At 45.2% G+C, this 20,998-nt stretch overlaps 1 protein-coding gene across 1 annotated transcript in view; it reads left to right on the top strand.

Annotated features, from left to right (window-relative positions):
• The window catches only part of LOC104402462 (brain-specific angiogenesis inhibitor 1-like), a gene marked incomplete at its 5' end in the record, with an annotated part of 67,253 nt that extends 47,954 nt beyond the window's left edge, over nt 1-19,299 (top strand). Inside the window, 4 exons of the mRNA XM_010010347.1 lie at nt 3,175-3,884; nt 4,829-4,864; nt 6,311-6,415; nt 19,102-19,299. Of these exons, the coding sequence (XP_010008649.1) occupies nt 3,175-3,884; nt 4,829-4,864; nt 6,311-6,415; nt 19,102-19,299 (1,049 nt within the window). The remainder of the gene's footprint in view (nt 1-3,174; nt 3,885-4,828; nt 4,865-6,310; nt 6,416-19,101) is intronic.
• Between the last annotated feature and the right edge of the window lie 1,699 nt (nt 19,300-20,998).

The raw sequence follows: 20,998 nt of genomic DNA, 5'->3' as shown, positions 1-20,998 counted from the left end.
CTCCCTCCCTCCCTCCTTCCTTCCCTCCTTCCCTCCTTCCTTCCTTCCTTCCTTCCCTCCTTCCTGCCTTCCTTCCTTCCTTCCCTTCCTTCCTTCCTTCCTTCCTTCCTTCCTTCCTCCCTCCCTCCCTCCCTCCCTTCCTCCCTTCCTTCCTTCCTTCCTTCCTTCCTTCCTTCCTTCCTTCCTTCCTTCCTTCTCTTCCTTCTCTTCCTCCTCTTCGTTTTCCCTTTCTTTGTTTCTCTCTTTCTCTCTCTGTTTCTGTACACATTTATGTCCCTTTCATTTATCATTTTCTTTATCTAATCTATCATTTATTTATCTGCTTCTAATGTATTTATCTATAATTCATCTCTTTCTCTCTATCTTGCAATCACTTATTTATCTCTGTCCTCAGCTGTCTGTCTCGCTGTACCTGTTATTTATGTGTTTCTACCTCTGTCAACATCTATCTTTGTCACTACATTTCTGTATATTGTCTATCACTGTCACTAGCATTTATCTATCTAATATCTATCCATATCTTATTTATCTTCTCCTGTCCTCCTCTCTGCCACACTCCTTCTCCCTATGCTTATCACAGCCACAGTATATTTATCTCACTTATCCCTGTGATATCTTATTTCATGGTCCCTTTCTGTCCATTTATCTCTTTTCAGGGTCTGTCCATTTTTTCCTTCTGTTTCTCTGTCTTGCTCTCTCTAATCTAATTTCTGTCTGTCTCCTTCTTCTCATTTGTCTTCCTTTTGCATTTTCTGACACCAAAGATCTCAGTTCCATAAAAGCCACGTGTGAAAAACATGCACGTGAGACCATGTCTGATTCCAACACATGCTCAACAAACATAGTTTCCAGCCCATTTTGTGCTGGAAAACAAGGCAGACCCTAGTCTCCTGCAATAAAGGGGACTTTCAGGATCTGCTACTGAGTATCTGGCTCCCATATTAAGCTTCCCAAAGGAAAGGAAAGAGCAGATTGGTTTTCACATGACTTCAGGGCAGAAGACCCTGGATCAGTAGCTTGCTAACAGCCAAGGCTTCCCTTCCTTTACCAGCAGACAGCTATACAATTTGTTCGTTGATGTCTGCCTGAAGAGATATTCCTCCTCTCATAAAGTGCTGTTGGTCTGTGCCAAGCTAAGTAGTTAATAATAATCCCCATTTCAGAGGCATTTCTATATGCATCATCACTGCATTCTGCTATTGACTGTTAGTTTCTGACCATCATTTCTCCTGGAGGCACCAGCTCTTATGTTATGATGGATTGGAGATATGCCTGATACCTCTCATAACCTCCTCGCTTAGATTCATTAACAAGACTGGGTCCATGGCTTAGTGTTGAAAGCTCACTCATTCCATGCTTGGAGATTGCCAAGTGCAAACCTCTCCAAACCTACTTTCTGCAGCTGACGTGAGAATGGAGAAGAGCCTGAATCAATAAACCTCCCTGACACTCCCAAGTGAAGGGTTTGACTTCAGTAACATCTTCCCACAGTGTATGCTATGAATACACTGTAATGCTCTGATTTATCCTGGCGTGTCCTCTAGCAATGTCAGGATGACTGTGACTGCCATAGTTATACTCAGTGGGTTTAGCTTTAAAAGCTTCTGGGAAGTTCTTTTATTCTATTTGGTATCCTCTTGATCCTGCTCTGTAGTCTTTGAGGGGGGATTTGCTCTTCCAGCACCCATCAGTCACAGTATGAGTTGGCAGGAAAGATTAGTGTGTCCTCAGTCCCATGGGATGCCTATGTCATGTCCTACCTCTGTCCCAGGAGAAGCTGAATGTCAGGTTAAATAGAATCACAGAATGTTTTGGGTTGGAAAGGACCTTAACATCATCCAGTTCCAACCCCCTGCCATGGGCAGGAACACCTCACACTAGACCATGTTGCCCAAGGCTCTGTCCACCCTGGCCTTGAACACTGCCAGGGATGGAGCATTTACCACTTCCTTGGACAACCTGTTTTGGTGCCTCACCACGCTCACAGTAAAGAACTTCTTCCTTAGATCTAACCTGAACTTTCCCTGTCTTAAGTTTGAACCCCAAAGATCGCTTTTGCTGGTGCACTGAGAAAAAAATAGGGAGAAGGAAATAGGTAGAAGGACCTTTTTATTTCCTTCTGAGCTGGGTGAAAGAGAAACACTCTCCTTTCCTGTGCTGAAATACTGGGTAAGTAGCCTTCAGTCCCGCACCACTTTGCCCCAGCCCCACTGTCTGTGTTTTCCATCCCCTTGAGACATCAAGGTTGACATTATCATCTTCCTAAAGTCTATGTTGCAGCTTGAAATCAACTGAGCAATAGATTCTTATTCCTGGAAAAGGAGCAAATGTTTTGTTGTGGACAGTGTTGTGTTGGAATGAATGTTTGTGTGTCCTTTATATACCTCCTATTCGGCATGTTCACCTCGTCCTCAGTTTAAGGTTTTCCTCTCCCATTAAGGAATATTCACAGCACCCCTTTCTTTCCTCAAGGGAAAATGAAAAACACTAAATAATTACCTCTCACCAACGCTTCCCATGATTACTAGAAGTGAAGCTGTGGAGAAAGCAGTTAGGAACTTAGAACAAAATGGGGTATATTTTAAAGTATCATATTATTGACAGGGAAACTGTTCAAGGGAGAAGGTCAACCTGAAGCAGTTCAGTGCTTTAAATATTTATTTAAATATTTCAATATTAATTAAAAAATAATATTTTCATTATCAATCATTGACAATGCTGCATTTCAGCTATTTTCTGAATCAAAATGATTTTTGATGTGAAAGCAAACTTTTCTTTTAAAGAATTCTACTCCTCCATAGGCTAGTAGTATATTTCATAGATATACATATACTACATCTCCTAAATCTATATATGTATTTGCTTTTCAAGAGATTGTTATCAATATGACAATATGTGTTGGCCAACTTGGGAATTTTGGCCATGATTGTGTTGGAAAAGTCACATCATAGAGAACATCTCAAAGTGAGGATGTTTTTTCCTCCTTAGCTTTAGCTTTGCCTTCAGCATCTTGGATTTAAAAAACCCCAGATTAGTACAAAACACTCTTCTGCCACCACAGCCTCCTTCTGAGAGGGCCAAGGGAACATGCCAGTCTGGTGTGACTGTGGTAGGTGTATTATGTGTTAACAAAAACCTAGGCGAGGTGCTAAGGACACTTATCTGTCTCCCTAGTGCTGAATAAAGACATCACTGCCTGCAGGACCTCAACCATCACAGGAACACTGAAGCGTCCATCACTGCCAGAAGAAGAGAAATTGAAACTCAATCACCAGAAGGGGTCATTAAACTTTAACAGTCTTCCAGCCAATGTCTCCAAGATGCATCTTCAGGGCTCCCCGCATTACATGGGGGCCATCAACCTGAATGAGTTCAGCAATCACTCTCTCACTCTGAAGAAGGACAAGAACCATCCCCCTAAATCCATCTACATCTGTGATGGGGACATTTTCAAGAAGTTGGACTCAGAACTCTCCCGGGCACAAGAGCAAACACTGGACACCAGCTATGTCATTCTGCCTACCAACACGTCTACCTTACGGGCCAAACCACCCAAAGACGAGAGCAAATACAGCATCAATATTGACCAGATGCCCCAGACACGGCTCATCCACCTCAGTATGGCTACTGACCCAGGCTTTGTTGTGAAGAGTCCTCCACGGGAGCCTGTAACCATGGCATGCAGTGAGGTCCAAGGTTCCCCCATGGTACAACAGCAGCAGCAGCAACAGCAGCAGCAGCAGCAGCAGCAGCAGCTGGCTCCACAGAACATCTCCAATGAGTCACAGATTCCCAACAGCCTGTGTGACACAGGTGACTCAGGGAACTCAGGTGTGGTGTCCAAGAGTGAGACCGTCTCCACCCTCTCCATGAGTTCCTTGGAGGTGAGCAATGTGTATTCTTGTATTGTTCTCAACTCAGAATGATGCCGTGTCCTCAGTGCTGGCCACATCTGGTGTTTCAAGAGGCCAAATGCAGCCCACCATGCAATGCCAGTATTATGTTAGCATGAGGGATCAGTGGCATGTGATACCATTTTGGAATGCTTAAGATCCCTCATGACTTTCTTAGACATATTCCATTGCTGGATGAACTGTCTTTAGCCTTACAGGCAATGCAAAATCCAGGAAAAGCATTAGTTAGTCAAAACCTGCTCATTTTAATACAAGGCCCATGACTTGCATTATCTTTTCCTCTCTCCTCTGCTGCTGTTTCCCACTTTGATGACTTCAGTCACGATACAGATGAGAAAACCCTACTGATTACAGATGTAAAATGTCCTAAAGGAATCCCCCACAATGGTATTAACAGCAGAGGGATGTCAGAGGTTTTTCATAAGTGCAGCCCAATATCCTTCTAACCTGTGATAACTCATTAAATGTATTAGCAGTTCTTCCTAGAACTCAGATCTTATGCTGAGGTCTGTGCTAGTGCATCTGGCCCTTTTCTTGCCTGTTTTCAGAGAGCAGGTCTTGACCATTGCTGTCCAAACTTCAGCCTCCGCTCACTGGTGGTTTTAAGCCCCAGCAGATCAGTTGGCTGGTCTCTGCTTCCTCTCTGCTTCCCATTCTGTGAATGACCTGCAAGCTCATAAGGAGGACAGAGCTTGAAACTGGCCAAAATCCCATGCTCAGCCCTCCTTTTTGGTAGAGCCCTATAAGTGGCTGACACTTTCCATCACGAAAAGCCAGAGAAACACACTAAAGGGGTAGGAAGAGGGAAAAGGAGGTCTCTCCATTTTATCTACTGTGTGGTTGAGTTTGTGCCCACTCACCAGCATCAACCCCACACTAACCTTCACCCATCTCTTTTTCTTTTGACTACCCAGAGGCGGAAATCCCGGTACGCAGAGCTAGATTTTGAGGTGAGTACATCCCTTTCTGAATGTGCTTTTCTAGGGATAGGATGAGACAAAGAAATGCTACTTGCTTTTCTTTCTGGCACCTTCACAGGGGCGCTGCCTTTGCCAAAGAGCTTCTTTAAGAGTTTAAAAACAGTGGGTTGAAAGAGTCGTGCTGGGGGCCTAGGAAGATTTACCCTGTGCAGCTATACTAATGGGTAACATATTGATACATGATGAATTTATGTAGTAGTAGCTCCTGTGTAAACATCTGTAAATCAAGATCCTGCATTGGCTTGCCCAAGGACTGTTACTTCTCTCTCAAAATGCTTATGGAGCAGTAGGTGACTGCACCACATACCTGTTTGGGAAGCACATGTACTTTGGGTTGGTGGCTTAAGATACATTCCCTTTCATGCACAAGGTCTGTTGCTTAACAGAAAAGAAGCTGATAACACCTCCACTGTCACAACTGATTTTTACTCATGGTCTTTCAAACCTATTAATGACCCTCACAGAATCGACTTGGGTGGAAGAAGTCTATATTGTACATTGGGAAATGCCTGTGCTCACACTTGATGCTCAGAGTGGAATGCTTTGAAAGCCAGTCTTTCACAGAGGGTCTGTTGGGGCTGCTGGGAGCTAGTGCAGCTATCCTGAGTCCAAGCATGGCATCCTTCCTGGCAAAGCTAACCTTCCCCTTCAAAGCTGTTAGCTTATTCCAAAACAGTCATATTATGGCTTTACGAGGAGTTGCCTTAATGGCAGAATCACTTCTGAGCTCCAGGTTGTAAGCTTGGTCTGAAATTGAGGCAAGACAGGTACATCTCAGCGGATACTTTGAATTCCCAAACTATTTAAGCCATCTTCTCCAATTACATAGCACTTGGCAGAGCATAGGAAAGCCATATTCAACATGCTCTTACGTGTAAAGGGAATTACATAGAGAAATTGGTCCTGCTTTTCCTTCTGGGCATAAGGAGGTAGAATTGAAATGCAGAAGGGTCAAAATAGAAAGAAAAGGAAATTGCAGAATAGTTTGTGATGGAATTTCTTGCATCCAAACTCTGCATATTTGGGTAAGCTCAAAGGAGACACACTGAGAACAGAGTGGGCATGGGTCCAGGTATCATTTAAAGAAGCTCAGCAAGGCTTCCTAGGTCTAGCTAGTACAACACTGCCAGTCAAGCACAAACTCTGCAGCATATATAGTTGGAAGTTGCAGGTTTGTGGTAACCATGAGGTCAAAAAGTAGTCTTTTCCACTTTCTCCCATCATCTTATTCTGAAAATAAAGGCATTGCAACACCGGGCCCTCAGTAAGCTTAGAAGGCAGTTTAGGCACAGCAGATTGTACCTGTAGGGAGATAGAGCTAGGGTTTAGTAATGTGTGTAACTTTGGGGGAGAGACATGTGCTTTCTGTACAGCTGAATGGGGTTTGCTGATGTGTGGCCCTTGTGTTTGCTTCAGAAAATCATGCACACAAGAAAACGTCACCAAGACATGTTCCAAGACCTGAACAGAAAACTCCAGCATGCAGAGAAGGAGAAGGAGTCTCCAACACCGGACAGCAAGGTTAGTCAGACACTTCCAGAACCATCATCTCCTAGAGCCCTCTAGTGCCAGCAGAAGCATGGGAAGAAACAGGAAAGTTTAGGAGCGCTCACTGAATACTTTGCTTTGATTTTCTATCTGTGCTTGTTGCAATAAGCACATGTGCACAACAAAGGATACGGAGGGTCACAGAGGTACCACTAGCTTATCTACAGCGTGGTCAGCAGCCCAGAAGGGGACTGTCTGTCCTCATGTCTGTTCATGGCAAATAGAGTCTGTATTGTCTTCTTTGTGTTTGTTCCCTCTGTCTGTGTCTATTCTTTGCCTTCCCTTTCAGTGATCAATTCATGCACTCATAGTGTCTTCTTTGAGTTTGTTCCTCATGTCTGTGTCTGTTCTTCACGTTCCCTTTCAGTGATTTGTTCATCCACTCACAGCTGGAACTGGAAACTAAAACAGCCTTAAGGAAAACCAGGTGGAAAAGGGAGAGGAAGAAGGAGCGGGTAGCAGGAATCATCTACCCCACCTACAGGGGCTGAGTTGGAGGCCAAGGCAGTGATGATGGACATAGCTATTTAGGAAAGCCACAGCACTGAGATTTAAGTTGTGCTGGTGGGAGCACTCAGAATCATAAAATCATAGGCTCACCTGGGTTGGAAAAGACGTCTAAGATCATCAAGTCCAACCATTACCCCAGGACTGCCAAGACCACCACTAAACCATATCACTGAGAGCCTCATCTGCATGAGGTTTGAACACTTCCAGGGACTACATGATAACTAAGTGTAGCATAAGGTTAGTTGTGCAGCTGATCATCTTGTACATGGCTTTTCTTGGCAGGAGAATACTTCCAGGGCAAGAAGAGACTTTTGAGGGAGGCAGACTGAGGGAAGGACCTCACAGCCTTTCAGAGGGGTAAAGATTTGGGACTAGAAGCAGATCTCAAGAGTCTGTGTAGTAATCGATGTGGATAACACAAATAAGGAAGGACAGGCTGATGGCACCTCTCCAGTCTTTCAGCCCTTATGTTCTTGCCTTTGCCGTGCTGAGCTCCAGAGATGCGGTCCCAGCAAATTCAACTTGTGTGTGGCAAGGTGTCATTATGGGCTGTCCAGTGTTACAGAGTGAGAGGGACAGTGAACCTAGCAGGCAGGTTCAGATCAAAGTAGCCTGTGCTGGCCCAGTATCCCAATGCAGTTTCACTGAATGTCAGCTCTCTGCCTTTTCTCTATTATTTAGGTATGACACAGCTGTGAAATCAAAAATGCTTAAATACCATGTAAAAGCTCATCTGTGATACGTTTGCAGGAAGGTTTTATAGATTGAGATGTTTTGAGCATTTCAGAGATGCATCTGTGTAGAATTAAAGTTGCCAGTGTCAGCATCACAGAGCTTTGAACTGCTGGCAAGAAGCTGTGAAGGTGGCCTTTGCTTATTGACTGAATCCTTTTCAAGTTCTGATTTTCCCTTGGCTGTAACCCGAAGGGGGAAGCTTGTGAAGATCAGCATTGGCAAGTCAGTAGCGGGTATTGGTTTAAAAACATCCAAAGCAGTACAAAGAACAATAAATAGTTTTCTTCACTCCTTTTTCTACCATTTGCTGTTGAGGTCCTCATTGGAAATGATGCCTCCTCTTCAGCTGGCCCTGAGAAGGCAAAGTGAGGATACCAGGGATTAAAGTAACAACAAAAGATTCTTTTTTCTCTTTTATGTATGTTTAGGTTATAAAACAACAGAGTATTTCTTCTGCTGGAAGTGATAAAACTAATGTTAGAGTAAGTCTGACTTTTGTTTTGCCTTGAAGAGCATTGTAGACCTGTCCCAAACCCTTCCACGATGTATGAATCCAAACACGTTCCTTCAGCAGTAGGAAACTCTTTGCCTTGTGAGCATGAACAAGGTCATGAGGATCCTGGAATACCCTTGAACCCTTTCACACCTAGCATCATAGAGCAGAATGGATGTTTATGAGATCTGGTCCATCTGTCTTCATTGCTGTAGCTTTGATTTCCCTTCTAAATAAGCAACCACAAAGTCAAGCTACCAAGTCTCTCTCCAGCCCTAGTGGTTTCCCAGCTTCTCCTGGCATCATGCCCCATTGTCCTTTGTCCTTTCCAGGATAAGATGCTTTTCCTAATCTTCTTTCAATTCCTCTCTCTTTCAACTACAAGGTCAGAAAGGTGCTACTGAGACTTGAACTAGATGTCTGCACAGGACAAACCTCCTTGGGGAATTCCTAGGAACGGTGCTGGTCCTTTTTAGGGATTGGTTTGGGGTTTGATGTAAGTGCTAAGTCCTCTCTGTACCTCAGTGCACTGGCCAAAACCTTATCACACTAAACACATCATTCCTATCAGATGAACTGATTTGAAGGAAGCACCAAGAGAAGAATGGGAGAAAGAAACAGATCTTTTGTCTCTTTTAGGAAGAGGGGTTGAAAATTCAGCCATCACATGTGTTTACTGCTAAAATTTCTCCAGCTTTACTGGTAAAACATGATTTCTAAGTAGTCTTCAGCAAAGACCTGAAGGTTTGTACCAACACATATATTCCTCCTCTCCAACTATCCTGACACATTTAAACTTTGGATTACTGCAGTGTACACTTGAAAGATAAAGAAGACTGCCCTTTACTCACTGTCCCAGAGTAGTTACTGGCAGAGCTGGGAACATAATTAGGTACTCCTGCATGCTTGAGCTGTTCAGCTTGCCTCTTTTACAAGGTGCATCTATCTCTGAAGGGCATTTCTGACGTGAGAGTGACCCAATCCCTATCAAAAGCAGCCCTGAACAATGCCTCTGGGCTTGTCTCTTATCCTGCAGATGTGGAGACAGGTTTGGGGGTGAGTTCTGCTTTCCCTTCACCCAGCAGCTAAGGGGTCCTTCTCTGGGACCTCTTTACTCCCTTGCACTGGACGGCACAGGGTGGAAGTCTACATGGCTGCTGGCCGTCACCCATCAATCTTCAAGTCAGAACAGACACAGCAGAGATTTGGAGCCTAATTCACATCCTGCTGGGATTAGGGTGTCCCCAGTGCCATTCGATGACCTGCCATCAATTTAGTAATGAGCAGTGTTGCCAGGATGATATGTAAGAGGTAGGCAATTAGGAGAACCAGAATATTGCCTGGAATGCCAACCAAGTCTGAATCTTGTCCATGTTCAATGCATTTCCAGGAACGACTCTGGCACCGGGGTTTGCTGCAGTTATTTTGCTACAATAGTTCAGCTAATGCTGAACTAACCTGAGCTTCAGAGTACAATAATGCAGAATTATCCTTTCTTGGGCAATGAACTCAGATTTTTCCTTTTTACTTTCCATGAAATCTATTCCATGTGACACAGACTTACATAGAATCACAGGATCGGAGAATGGTTTGGGTTGGAAGGAATCTTAAAGTACATCTTGTTCCAGCCCCTGCCATGGGCAGGGACACCTTCCACTAGACCAGGTTGCTCAAAGCCCCATCCAGCCTGGCCTTAATTTCCTTAAAGCCACAAACAATAACCCCTTAATCTGAAACCAGAGCACATCTGAGTTATGCAAACAGCTAACCCAGTGTACACTGTTACTACCCATTAACCTGCTTTCTCAGCTCCTCTGCAGGAGACCATCTCTGAAGTCTGCTGGTAGATTTGCTTATGTGAAGACTCTTTCTTATACATGTAGCTCAACTATAAAATATTCCCATTGGAAGCACACTTGGATATTACAGATTAAACTCACATTGTCCAGCAGGATCCATGTTCAAAGCATACAAGACCATACATGCACCTGCATTCAAGCCTAGGCCACCTCACCACTGCAGCAGAGTAAAGGGGTCTCACTCATTTGTGGCTTTATGAACTAATAACAGGATGAAGACACTATTATCCTAATAACTTTTATAAGCATCCTAATAACTCCTTAGCTAACTTCAATACTAAGGAATGAAGATACTAACAAACTCACATAGAATCATAGAATAGAATCATAGAATCAGCTAAGTTAGAAAAGACCTTAAAGATCATCAAGTAGAACCTTTACCCCAGAACTGTCAAGTCCACCACTGAACCCTGTCACTAAGCAAGAGCTGATGACTGCAAGTTGAAAAGTCATTTCCTCAATGCAGTAATAGGTGTCTGTATGACCTTACCATGGGCTATGGTGAATTGTGTCTCCTGCACTCTTCAAGTTCAGATGAAGCAAGGAAGATGGGGATGATTTATGAAAAATCAGCCCTTACTCAAAAGGAAGTGACAGGGTTTTGGGAAGTTGGGACAGATTATGTCTGTCCACCTACAGGGAGTTTGAATCCAAACCAAGTATCTCAGAAACAGGAGGGTTTAGTTAGCACTGCCTTCTCCCAAATGACTTGCAGCCAGCCTGTGTGTGGAGTCCATACAGTTACCCTTCCATTTTACCCCAGACCAAACTGGAAGCTGGTGTGGACCCTGAGCAGAAAACTGAATGAGCTCTGTGTGTTGAATATTCACCCCTGAGACAGCTTTTTTGCAGCCAGGAAGCCTGAAAGGAACCAAAGGCTTGGAGACAACCAAGGGCAATTTGCTTCAGAAAACCCCAGGCATCACACTGCATCCTCAGTGACTAAAAGTAAAACTTTCTTGGTGCCTGGGATCCACCAAACCTTCACTTTGAGATTACAATAAGTGGTTTCCACCTGGGTTGTAGATACCTCTTCATAACAGCTTTAAGGCACAATTTGCTGCCCAAATGGATGCATAATGACATGTTAGGTTGGTACTGACTCAGACAGCAGAGTTCTGCCTTCCTAATCATTGCCATCACTTTGAGTTCTTCTTTATCTACCCAAAAGAAATCCTATTGTTGGAAACCTCAGTCTCCATTTGAAAGTCTGCCCTTTGCCTGGCAGACTGTAGGCTCCAACATGCAACGTTTTTCCCTGCTTCCTCCTAAATACACGCTTCCCAGGGTCTAAATTCTTGTAGCTGAGAGCTCCTCACATTAAAGCAGGGTAGGGGCTATTTTCAAGCTACTTTGTACCACACAGGAAGTATTTTCCTGTATTGTCAGGGTAAAGCATCTCCAACACTGCTCCTCCCTGTAGGTTAATTGCCAAAGAAACTCCAGTGCTTGGGCTAGACATCAAGAGGGGTTCAGATGCTCTGCAGCAGCATGGGATGAACATGGAGGTTTTGCAGCCTTTAAAGGAAATGAAGGTTTTGTTTCTTCTTGTCTTTGAAGGCAATGGAAGTGACACTCCTGCCTTCGCCTCGGCAGGAGTCCTTTGGTCCAGCTCCATTAGGGAAGTTTGAATCACACATATCCCTCTCTTCTTGCCAGCATCTGGCTTTGCATTCATTTTAAACAGTAGCTTTGTACTTGTGTCCAGGTCAGTGAGAGCTGTGCTGAGCAGAGCTCTGCACATTCCTCACCTTTGCTTATTCTTGCTTATTAGCTCTTTGCTAGGTTCAGGTCTCTGCAGTTAGAATGGCTTTTGCTTTGGCTGGAACCCTGTCCTGGAGCTCACACACAGGATCTGAACCGCATAACTCAGCTTTCAAATCCACCCCCATAGAATGATGGAATGGTTTGGGTTGGAAAGGACCTTAAGATCATCCAGTTCCAACCCCCTGCCGCGGGCAGGGACACCTCACACTAGACCATGTCACCCAAGGTTCTGTCCAACCTGGCCTTGAACAGTACCAGGGATGGAGCATTCACCACTTCCCTGGGCACCCTGTGCCAGCGCCTCAGCACCCTCACAGTAAAGAACTTCTGCCTTAGATCCAACCTTCCTCTGTTTCAGTTTGAACCCATCACCCCTTGTCCTGTCACTCCAGTCCCTGATGAAGGTCCCTCTCCAGCATCCTTGTAGCCTCCTTCAGACGCCGGAAGCTGCTCTGAGGTCTCCAGCAGCTTCTGTTCTCCAGGCTGAACAGCCCCAATGTTCTCAGCCTGTCTCCATACAGGAGCTGCTTCAGCCCTTGGTCATCCTCGTGGCCTCCTCTGGACTTGCTCCAACAGCTCCATGTCCTTCTTACATTTAGGACCCCAGAACTGCACCAGTGCTGCAAGTGGGGTCTCACGAGAGCAGAGCAGAGGGGCAGGATCACCTTCTCTATCTCTCTGTTGCTCCTGAAAAGGCTCTTGCTCCAAAACCCAGGGGAAAATGTTTTTCTGCCTTTCTATGATTTCTTTTCATTTTCTTCTAGACAGTGTTTCTATTTTGACTGCTCATTTCCTCATCTCAAGTTGATTTTTGCCTTAGCTTTCCTCTTCTGACACCTGCAGGATATGCACATTCCACCAGCACTTGTTTTGACATCTAAGAGACTAGGACAAGAAAAGGAATTATTGATCAATATTGAAGCTTATTTCTAGCTGGGGCTCTGTGTTCTGCTGCATGACAGAATGAATTCCCTTGCTTGCTGCCTGCCTGTCCTTTCATTAACTGACTGGGAAGCCGGCAGCCCTGTTTCCACGTGGGAAAATTTGGCTCCTGTCCATGGAAATCTCTTTGCATGGGCTGAGGCTGGGAATGGTGGAGCCCGTATAGTGATGGTTGTGTCAAACTCAGCTTCATTCCTCACTGAGTCTGTGCTTCTGCTTCTGGCTGTGTGTCCCTCTGCGAAGGAAGCTCCACTTACATGGAGGGTGTCTCCTCTGTGCCACTTGTTTAATCCTCTCTGCAATTCTTAAAGGTTTTAGTAACTGTCAGCTTTTAAAAGACCCATTAGAGTAACGTTTGCAGGGAGGGATGCTACATAAAGTATTATAATCGCTGCAATAAAGTCTGTTATGAAAATGACATCAAACTTCATTCAGCCATAAAACATCTGTCAGCTACCCAGTGTCCAAATACACTATCAATCAGAGGTTCACCTCCTCCTGTAGATCATCTGATACCTCGTGTCCCAAGCATCAGGCATCAGTTACCCTGTATTACCAATACAAAGAGCCGCTAAGGGTCTACGGAGGACCTCCTCGATTCAGGGCCTGTTTGCCTTCAGCTGTGCATAGAGGCCACGCAGACAGTCTTTAGACAGCAATCCCTTACAGGTTAGACTATCTGATCTCCAAACAATACAGAAGGAGAATTATAATCCAGCAAATGTTGGATGTTTCAAGGTTCCTGGTCGATTTCCACCAGTGCAAGGTAAAACCCTGGATTATTTCTTCTTTTCCAACATAAATGAAATTCTGGACAAAATCATCCACTTCCTGTTATTTTGCCTTTCTCTTAAATGAAAAAACAAAGTATTATCTTGGTAGTTCAATAGCATAAAATGAAGGAACTGCAGCTACTTGTTTCAAAGAAGGAAAGTTAAATCTATCATTCTGTAAGAAAACAAGACATCTTTTGTGTTTCCTAATCACTTTTCATCAACATTGGTCCAAAGATGAATTAGACAGCGTGAGCCACGTTTCTCTTTCAGATTCTCTGCTGTACGCTCTGAATAACTTCATTCTGGTCCTAGAGCCATCGATGTCTTGGAGAGAGACCATTTGGGTCATGAACTATCCTTCAGGTTTACACTGGAGGCAATGAAAACAGCACGGGAGTAGCTGGTTCTAGGGGAGTTATCCCAGAGTGCTCTGGAGAAAGCACTGAATTCTTCTTCAGGTCATTCAGGGTAACTATAAAAGTTGGGTATTAGAAACAAACAGAAACATGAGCAAGGAAACAAAACCCCACGAAACAAACCCAAGGAGATGCAGTTTGCACATGTCATTATTTCTGACTGAAGTGTGAAATGAGAGCTGTCTCTCAGGGCACTCAGTCTTCCATGCCATACTAATGCAACATACTGATGCTGCTCTTAAGCAAAACAGTTGTACTAGGATCCAGATACTCAGGATAAAGCCAGCCTGGATCCTTGAAGGCAGCACAGAGCCGATGCATAGAGGTAGGGAGGTGCCATCACCACCACCACCTTTCCCTAGTTCCACAGACCATGAGCCCAGCACAGATGACTTGTTGCAGTCTACCAGGGCTGGCTGTAGAAAGGTTGAGCTGTGTGGATTATCCCAATGCATTTTGCCTCTGTCCTTGTTAGGGATCTGGGGGGGTGGTGCTGGCACTACATCTTATCTGTCTTTTATCCCAAATCCCGCTCCCTTAAAGATGTGCAGGTGAAACAAAAGCCATGGCTGAATGAAGGAGACTCCAGGTGCCATCAGGGTGATGGAGTTCTTCAGTTTGCTGTGCAGCAGGTTTTACCCCAGCCTTGGGCTTCCTTTCCCACCCCTCCGACAGAGCTCAGCCATCCTGGCACCAAGCAGGAACCAATAATCTTTTCCACCCTCCCTAACAACCAGAAGCTCATGGGCTGTGTCAGGCCAGAGTAATGGCTCTGTCTCTGTGAGTTACTGGCAGAGCAGCCTCTGCTGCTTTCAGCTCCTGTCTCAGGCCATTCCTGGCTGCCTCTGAGGCTTCAGGCCCTGGGCCAGCACTGGAGCCTTTTACAGCCGGATTACACCTCCCTCTCTCCAGGTTTTCTCTTCTGTTTCAGTGCACAGCTCAGTTTTCCCTCCTGTCTGCAGGGATTGCTGAGACCCCACAGTGGGGCTGGAGGAAAACGTCAGGCTTGAAGCATGAGCCCAGTGGCTGTTTCTATATGCTGTTCAAATGGCCAAGACCCAAGAAAGACCTTTTCCATATGGAGGGAAATAAAAAGGAAGCTGTTCCCAGAGGCCTGTTACCAATTCCCAGGGTGCCTCTTGCCAAGAGGAGATTTGCTTTTCTCTCGCAGCATCCTTGCCAGAGCTCAGCCTGGCTGAGTGCATTTAACCCGCTTGGAGATCTGACCAGGCACTGAATCCTTCTGCACTCATGCTCTTAGCATGGCTGTGCATGCAGCACTGTGGTGGACAGCTGATGCACCCTACCCTTGAGTAGCATCTCCACTCACAGCATCGCTAGAGAAGTCTAATCCCTTTCTGATAAGTGTTAAACTAAAGGCAAGTCTCCCCTCTCCATTTGCTGATCTCCTGAGTCTCCTTTTCATTTTCTAACTGTAAATAGACATCTTTGGAATCATTCAACCCACCGCAGCCATAGGTAGATAACACATCACACTGATAAACTAGAGAGAAACAACCTTGGGGTTAGACCCAAGGCCAGTCTGGCCCTGACTCCTCTCGTTTGCAGCTTGGAAAAATATAAACAGGGTGAGAATGTGGTAATGCCTCTTCAGAAAGATCCCCAAGACTCCAGTGATTTGTGTCCAGAAACCCCCTGATGCAGAATGGTGTCACTTTACTTTGTAGTACTGAATGGATGTTGCTTCTGTGAACCTTTCAACATACTTTTGATAGCTTTAGAAGCTTTCAGCATCAATTGAGAGCTGTGGAAAGGTGGTCTGCAGTTTGGCTGGGCACTGTGTGCAGGATCAGCTCTTGGGGTTCACTCTGGACCAGGGACTGCTTGGTGCCTCATCCTGCTCTGCAGTTCTTGAGTTGGAAGAGATGGTTCCTGCCATCAGTAGCCCATTCCTACCATCAGCAAGCCACTAAGAGTATCATAGAACACCCCCACATCCATCCATAATCTCTTGTCAAGACTGAAAGGATATTGTCTGTGTAATCTTCCCTCCTACAGAACATGCCCATAACTTTGTTCATGGCTGTGAACTGGCCACCCTTATCAGTTTCCCTATCTCCCTCTCTCCAGAAGACCATGGAGTGCACATAATACTCAAGATACAGATGCAGAGTGAAGTTATGCATTGGTATAGTGATGTTTTCTGTTTCATTCTCTCTTCCATTCTTTATTTATCCACTTCTAATAGTCACAGCATTTAATGTCTCAGATTTATCACCACGGAATAACTATTGAAACCTTTAAGTCTTGTTCCCCAGTGACAGGTCTGATCAGAGGCCATTGATGTAGATGTGAGCTCATAATTCTTTGTTGGTTTCCCACCCCCTGCCCCCATCCCCAATTTCTGTTTCCTACATGGGTTTTCAGCTGCTTTCCCTCAGTAGCACAAAAGGAGCCCATGACAAGAATAGCTTCAAGGTTCGCTGATCACGTTCAGTGTACATGATCAGATTTGGGTGCATCCTCAGAGCATGAAGGAGAGGCTGAAGGTCAGGAGTGTGGCAGACAAAGGGGCTGTTAAAACAGAGATTGGTTGGGAATAGAAGAACCTGATGCTAAGGGTGGTCATAAAGAATCACAGAATCATGGAATGGTTTGCGTTGGAAGGGACCTTAAAGCTCATCCAGTTCCAACCCCCTGCCATGGGCAGGGACACCTCACACTAGAGCAGGTTGCTCCAAGCCCCTGTGTCCAACCTGGCCTTGAACACTGCCAGGGATGGGGCAGCCACAGCTTCTCTGGGCACCCTGTGCCAGCGCCTCAGCACCCTCACACGGAACAGCTTCTGCCCAAGAGCTCATCTCAATCTCCCCTCTGGCAGGTTAAAACCATTCCCCTTGTCCTGTCCCTACATCCCTTGTCCAAATCCCCTCTCCAGGTTTCCTGGAGCTCCTTTAGGCTCTGGAGCTGCTCTAAGGTGTCCCCTTCAGGAGTCTTCTCTTCTTCAGGCTGACCCAGCCCAGCTCTCTCAGCCTGTCTTCCAAAGAGCTCTGATCCACCCCCCTGAGCATCTTTGTGACCTCCTGTGGAAGGAGGATAATGCCATCAAAGAAGGGCTTTCATTTGAGGGGAAAGATGGAATTATTTATGAGCTTCATGCATATGATCATTTGTCACGGTATCTGTTAAATAACACGGCTGAGGACACTGGTAACCCTGAAAACTGGTCATTACAGCAAGTGTGGGACAAAACAAAACGTTTTTCCATTGAAAAGAACTGTTCAGACCAAGCATTTTTTTTTTCATCTTCTAGGAAACCCTTAGTTTCATTCCATGTTTTGCTCTATAAGTGCCTTTGTCTTTATGCACACATTCTTGCTGCATCTTACGGCAGCCTAATGCCACTGATTTATTTAAAGAACAGTTCTTTCTTTTTAAAAGAACTTAAAAAAGTTATTTTTCTTCTTTTGAATGAAAATAAAGAGAAATTCACAATGATTTCACTTCACGTTGAGATCAGGTTTTTCTGGTTTGTACATTTCATCACTAGATGCTCTCTAGACCAAACCATGCTCTTCAAACCCAAACCATTCTATGATTCTATGATTATGATTCTATGACACATTTGCCTCTCTCTAGACATCAAATAACTTCACCCGGAGTCTTTTCCCTATGAGCAGCTGCAGGGATGCAGGAGAAACTTCAAACTTACTTTTATATTAAAGGTGAAAGTTTGGAAAAGCAAAGTTTGTGGCTTGGGTGATGTGATGGATGCTGTTCCTGCAGGGCACTGATGGGATCCCCTCTCAGCCTGCTCTTCTCTAGACTAAATGGGCTCAATCTCTTCTTGTAAGAGACATGCTCCAGACCCCTCACCATCTTTGCTGGACCCTCTCCAGCACCCCCTTGTCTTTCTTGTACTGAGAATAATGCTAGAGCACCTTTCCTATTGGTTTTGCTGCATGAAGGTGGGATAAACAACAGACTTAGAAAAATCTCTTAGGAAGACCAAAATCAGAAGTCAAGGAATGCAGATCAGCATGTACTTGATGGGCATTTAGGTTTCCTACAGGGCTACAGCAATCTCTGCAGCATCCTGGATTACAATCATGCCAATGCAATCTGTGTGTGGCTTCATCTCCCTCAATGAATACATTTTGGTAACAGCACCACGCTGTGACATGTCCTGGACTGCATGTCACCTGCATGTCTGTCTCCTCACCTTCTCCCCAGACTTGTTATCTCCTTGTTGTCATCCTCCACACATTTGACCTTCCTCTCTCCCTCCCTTTCCTCTAGCCTCTCCTATTCGCTTTGGCAGGTGGCTCAATAGGGCTCTGTGCTCCTGTCACGTGCAGGGAAGTCTTTTCTTGCCCAGTGCTGGAGTGTTTTGTGGGGATTATTAACTGTGGAAAGTATCACTTTGGGAGGGGGGGGAAGCTTAGTGGAACAACAGATCTGAAGTCTTTGCATGGACTCCCCCTCGTATACACACTGAAGAGTACACCCATGTTACAGAACCTCAACTCTCCCAGAGTCTTGCCTTGGTGTATACTGGCAGAAACAGTGAAAGATATTCTAGGGATCAGTATCCATAGTGGGATGCTGGTGGGAGATGGGGCTAACAGTGGTTGATAAAGCCTTAAAGGTTTGGTGCAGAGTTGATTGAAATGCTTTCAGTTTCAGAGCTGATAATCCAGCCCATCAGACAGTATGGGCTCATTGGCAAAGTAGTTACCATGTTTTTCTGCAATTAAACAGCCTATAAATAGCTGTGCTACGTAAGGAATGTATTCCCATCTATAGAGAATGCAGTCAGTGTATGTTCAGAAAGATCCCGTTGTAATCTGGGTTTCTATGGGGGGATTTTGGGTAGAAGTAGAAAAGGATCTGAAATTCTCAAAACCATCTTCAGTTTCTCAGTGGAAATCCAAGTGGCAAAACCCTCAGCTGAAAGCTGGAATATTGAGGCATTAGATGATAGGGATAGCAGTGAGGAAGGAAAAGTTTATCTTGTCTTCCTGAAAATAGACAATTTACACACCAAGTACAATTTTCATTGAAAACCACTTTATTTTGGATCAGGACTTTCATAGACAACAATTGGCCTTTAATATAAGAAAAGGAGATCAAAACCTGGTGTTCGTTGCATGGGTACTAACCTCTCTTTCTCTTTTCTTATGCTTCCCTCCTCTTGCAGCAAGAAAAACAGCAGACACCAAACAAAAGACCCTGGGAAGGAATCAGGAAAGTCCAGTCCCCACCATCATGGGTTAAAAAGGACATCGAACCTGTGGCACAGTCTCCCTTAGAACTAAAAACTGTAGAGTGGGAGAAAACAGGGGCCACCATTCCCCTGGTGGGACAAGACATTATTGACCTTCAGACAGAGGTCTGAGCGGAAAGGGAAGAAAGGGACTCTCTTATTTTCTGGAAAACAAACGAAACAAACAAAACACAACCACGTTTTAAGGAAATGATTAAATTAAATTGGAACCGAGCGAGAGAAATGTTTGGTTTCTTTTGAAACCTTTGGTAAGGTTGGAGTAACTTTTGTATCATTCTCAGCAGAGAGGAGGAATATTACTTTATAGAGTATAGTAGCTGTAGGTTCAGGACAACACGAGCTTTCCCAGGTAGGACTGGAGAAGAAGTGAGCCTGGAAGAGAGCGAGGAGGAGGCAGAGGGTGGGAAGGGGCTGCAGGGGATGAGCCCTGATGAGATGCTTTCGGGCTGCTGCTGCACGCCGGGAGCCTTCCTGCTCTGCCACGGGGAGGTGCGGAAGGATGCCCAGCAAAGGGCCAAGAAGATCAGGGTTGTTTGGAGACCACAAAGAGGGGACACCCGCAGGAGCCTCACTGCTATGTGGTCTGGCTGTAGATCCCTTGGGGAGACCCAGCCTTGCGGGTCCGTGGCATCCCTCGATGATCCTTGCCCCCCACCTCTCCCTCACCAGCTCACTCAAGAAGGAAGGAGACGGAATGCACCAAGCGGTGGCCAAGAAGACGTTCCCACTCCGATGTGCCACACCATGACCTGGCATCGCGGCACTCCCACAGAGCCTGGACGGGGAAATGGGGGCATCATCCATGGCTTAGGTGGAGAGATAAGGTGGAGCTTCCTCCTCTCATCCCTCCACAGCAGAGCTTCTGTGTGCCCCAAGGAGTGGACAGGCACAGGAGGAAAGGACCACCTCCCAGACCTGCTCGCCCCGTCTCTAAGGAGAGGATGGAAGGTGTTAGAAAACCAGACCAACCAGAAGAATGTAGGTCGTTTCATTGACTGTTAAATAGATGAATTCAGCGTGGGCCTTGCGAAGGTCCTCTTGGCCTCATCCTTTTTTCATTTTTTTCCTGTTATTTTTCCTTGCTTTCGGACTCAGACTGATTCCAAGCTGCCCCTCCCTGGAAGGCAGAGAGAGAAAGAGGGAAAGACAGACCTGCCGATGTACCTGGAGACATTTGGTATACAGAGATGTTGCCTTAGGACATTGAGACAAACTGACAACACGAATAACGTCCACTTGGAAACAAACAGACAGACAAACAAAATAATCTATTTTTTTCCTTCTTCTTTTCTTTTCTTCAATAAAAAGAGAACTTGAAACCCGAGACCTTTCTTTTCTTTGGCTCTTGTCATTTCAAATGCCTTTTGTGTGCCGTAGGACTGCGCAGGCATGGGGTGAGGATGCCACCTGCTGAAGGTGGAAGGCAAAGTTGCTCCATGGAAAGCTTGGGATGGTGGGAACACACAGCCCTTTCGCTGCTGGCTTTGTTTTATTCAGTTTGGCCTTTGGTTATTATCCCCTCGCTGGCTCTTCTCCTCCCTCCCCACTGCCCAGAGCCAGCAAGCAGGTTTGTGGTCCCACAAGAAGGATGAGGTGGAGCTGATCAGGAAAGCAGGACATTCCTCATCATAAAATACTGTCTTTTTATTTCACCATGGAAAGAAATAATAATGCTTTTAATTTCTTTTTGGTCATCAAACAATTGTCAAGGCTATTTACACAAAACAACATATCTACATTTCACACCCCACCCCCCCAAAAAAAATGTTGTGCAATACTTTTATCATTTAATAAATATACCACTAACATT

This window comes from Nestor notabilis, unplaced genomic scaffold (genome assembly GCF_000696875.1).
Source record: "Nestor notabilis isolate BGI_N333 unplaced genomic scaffold, ASM69687v1 scaffold8262, whole genome shotgun sequence".
Lineage (NCBI taxonomy): Eukaryota > Metazoa > Chordata > Aves > Psittaciformes > Psittacidae > Nestor > Nestor notabilis.
This window is presented reverse-complemented; position numbering and strand designations above follow the sequence as displayed.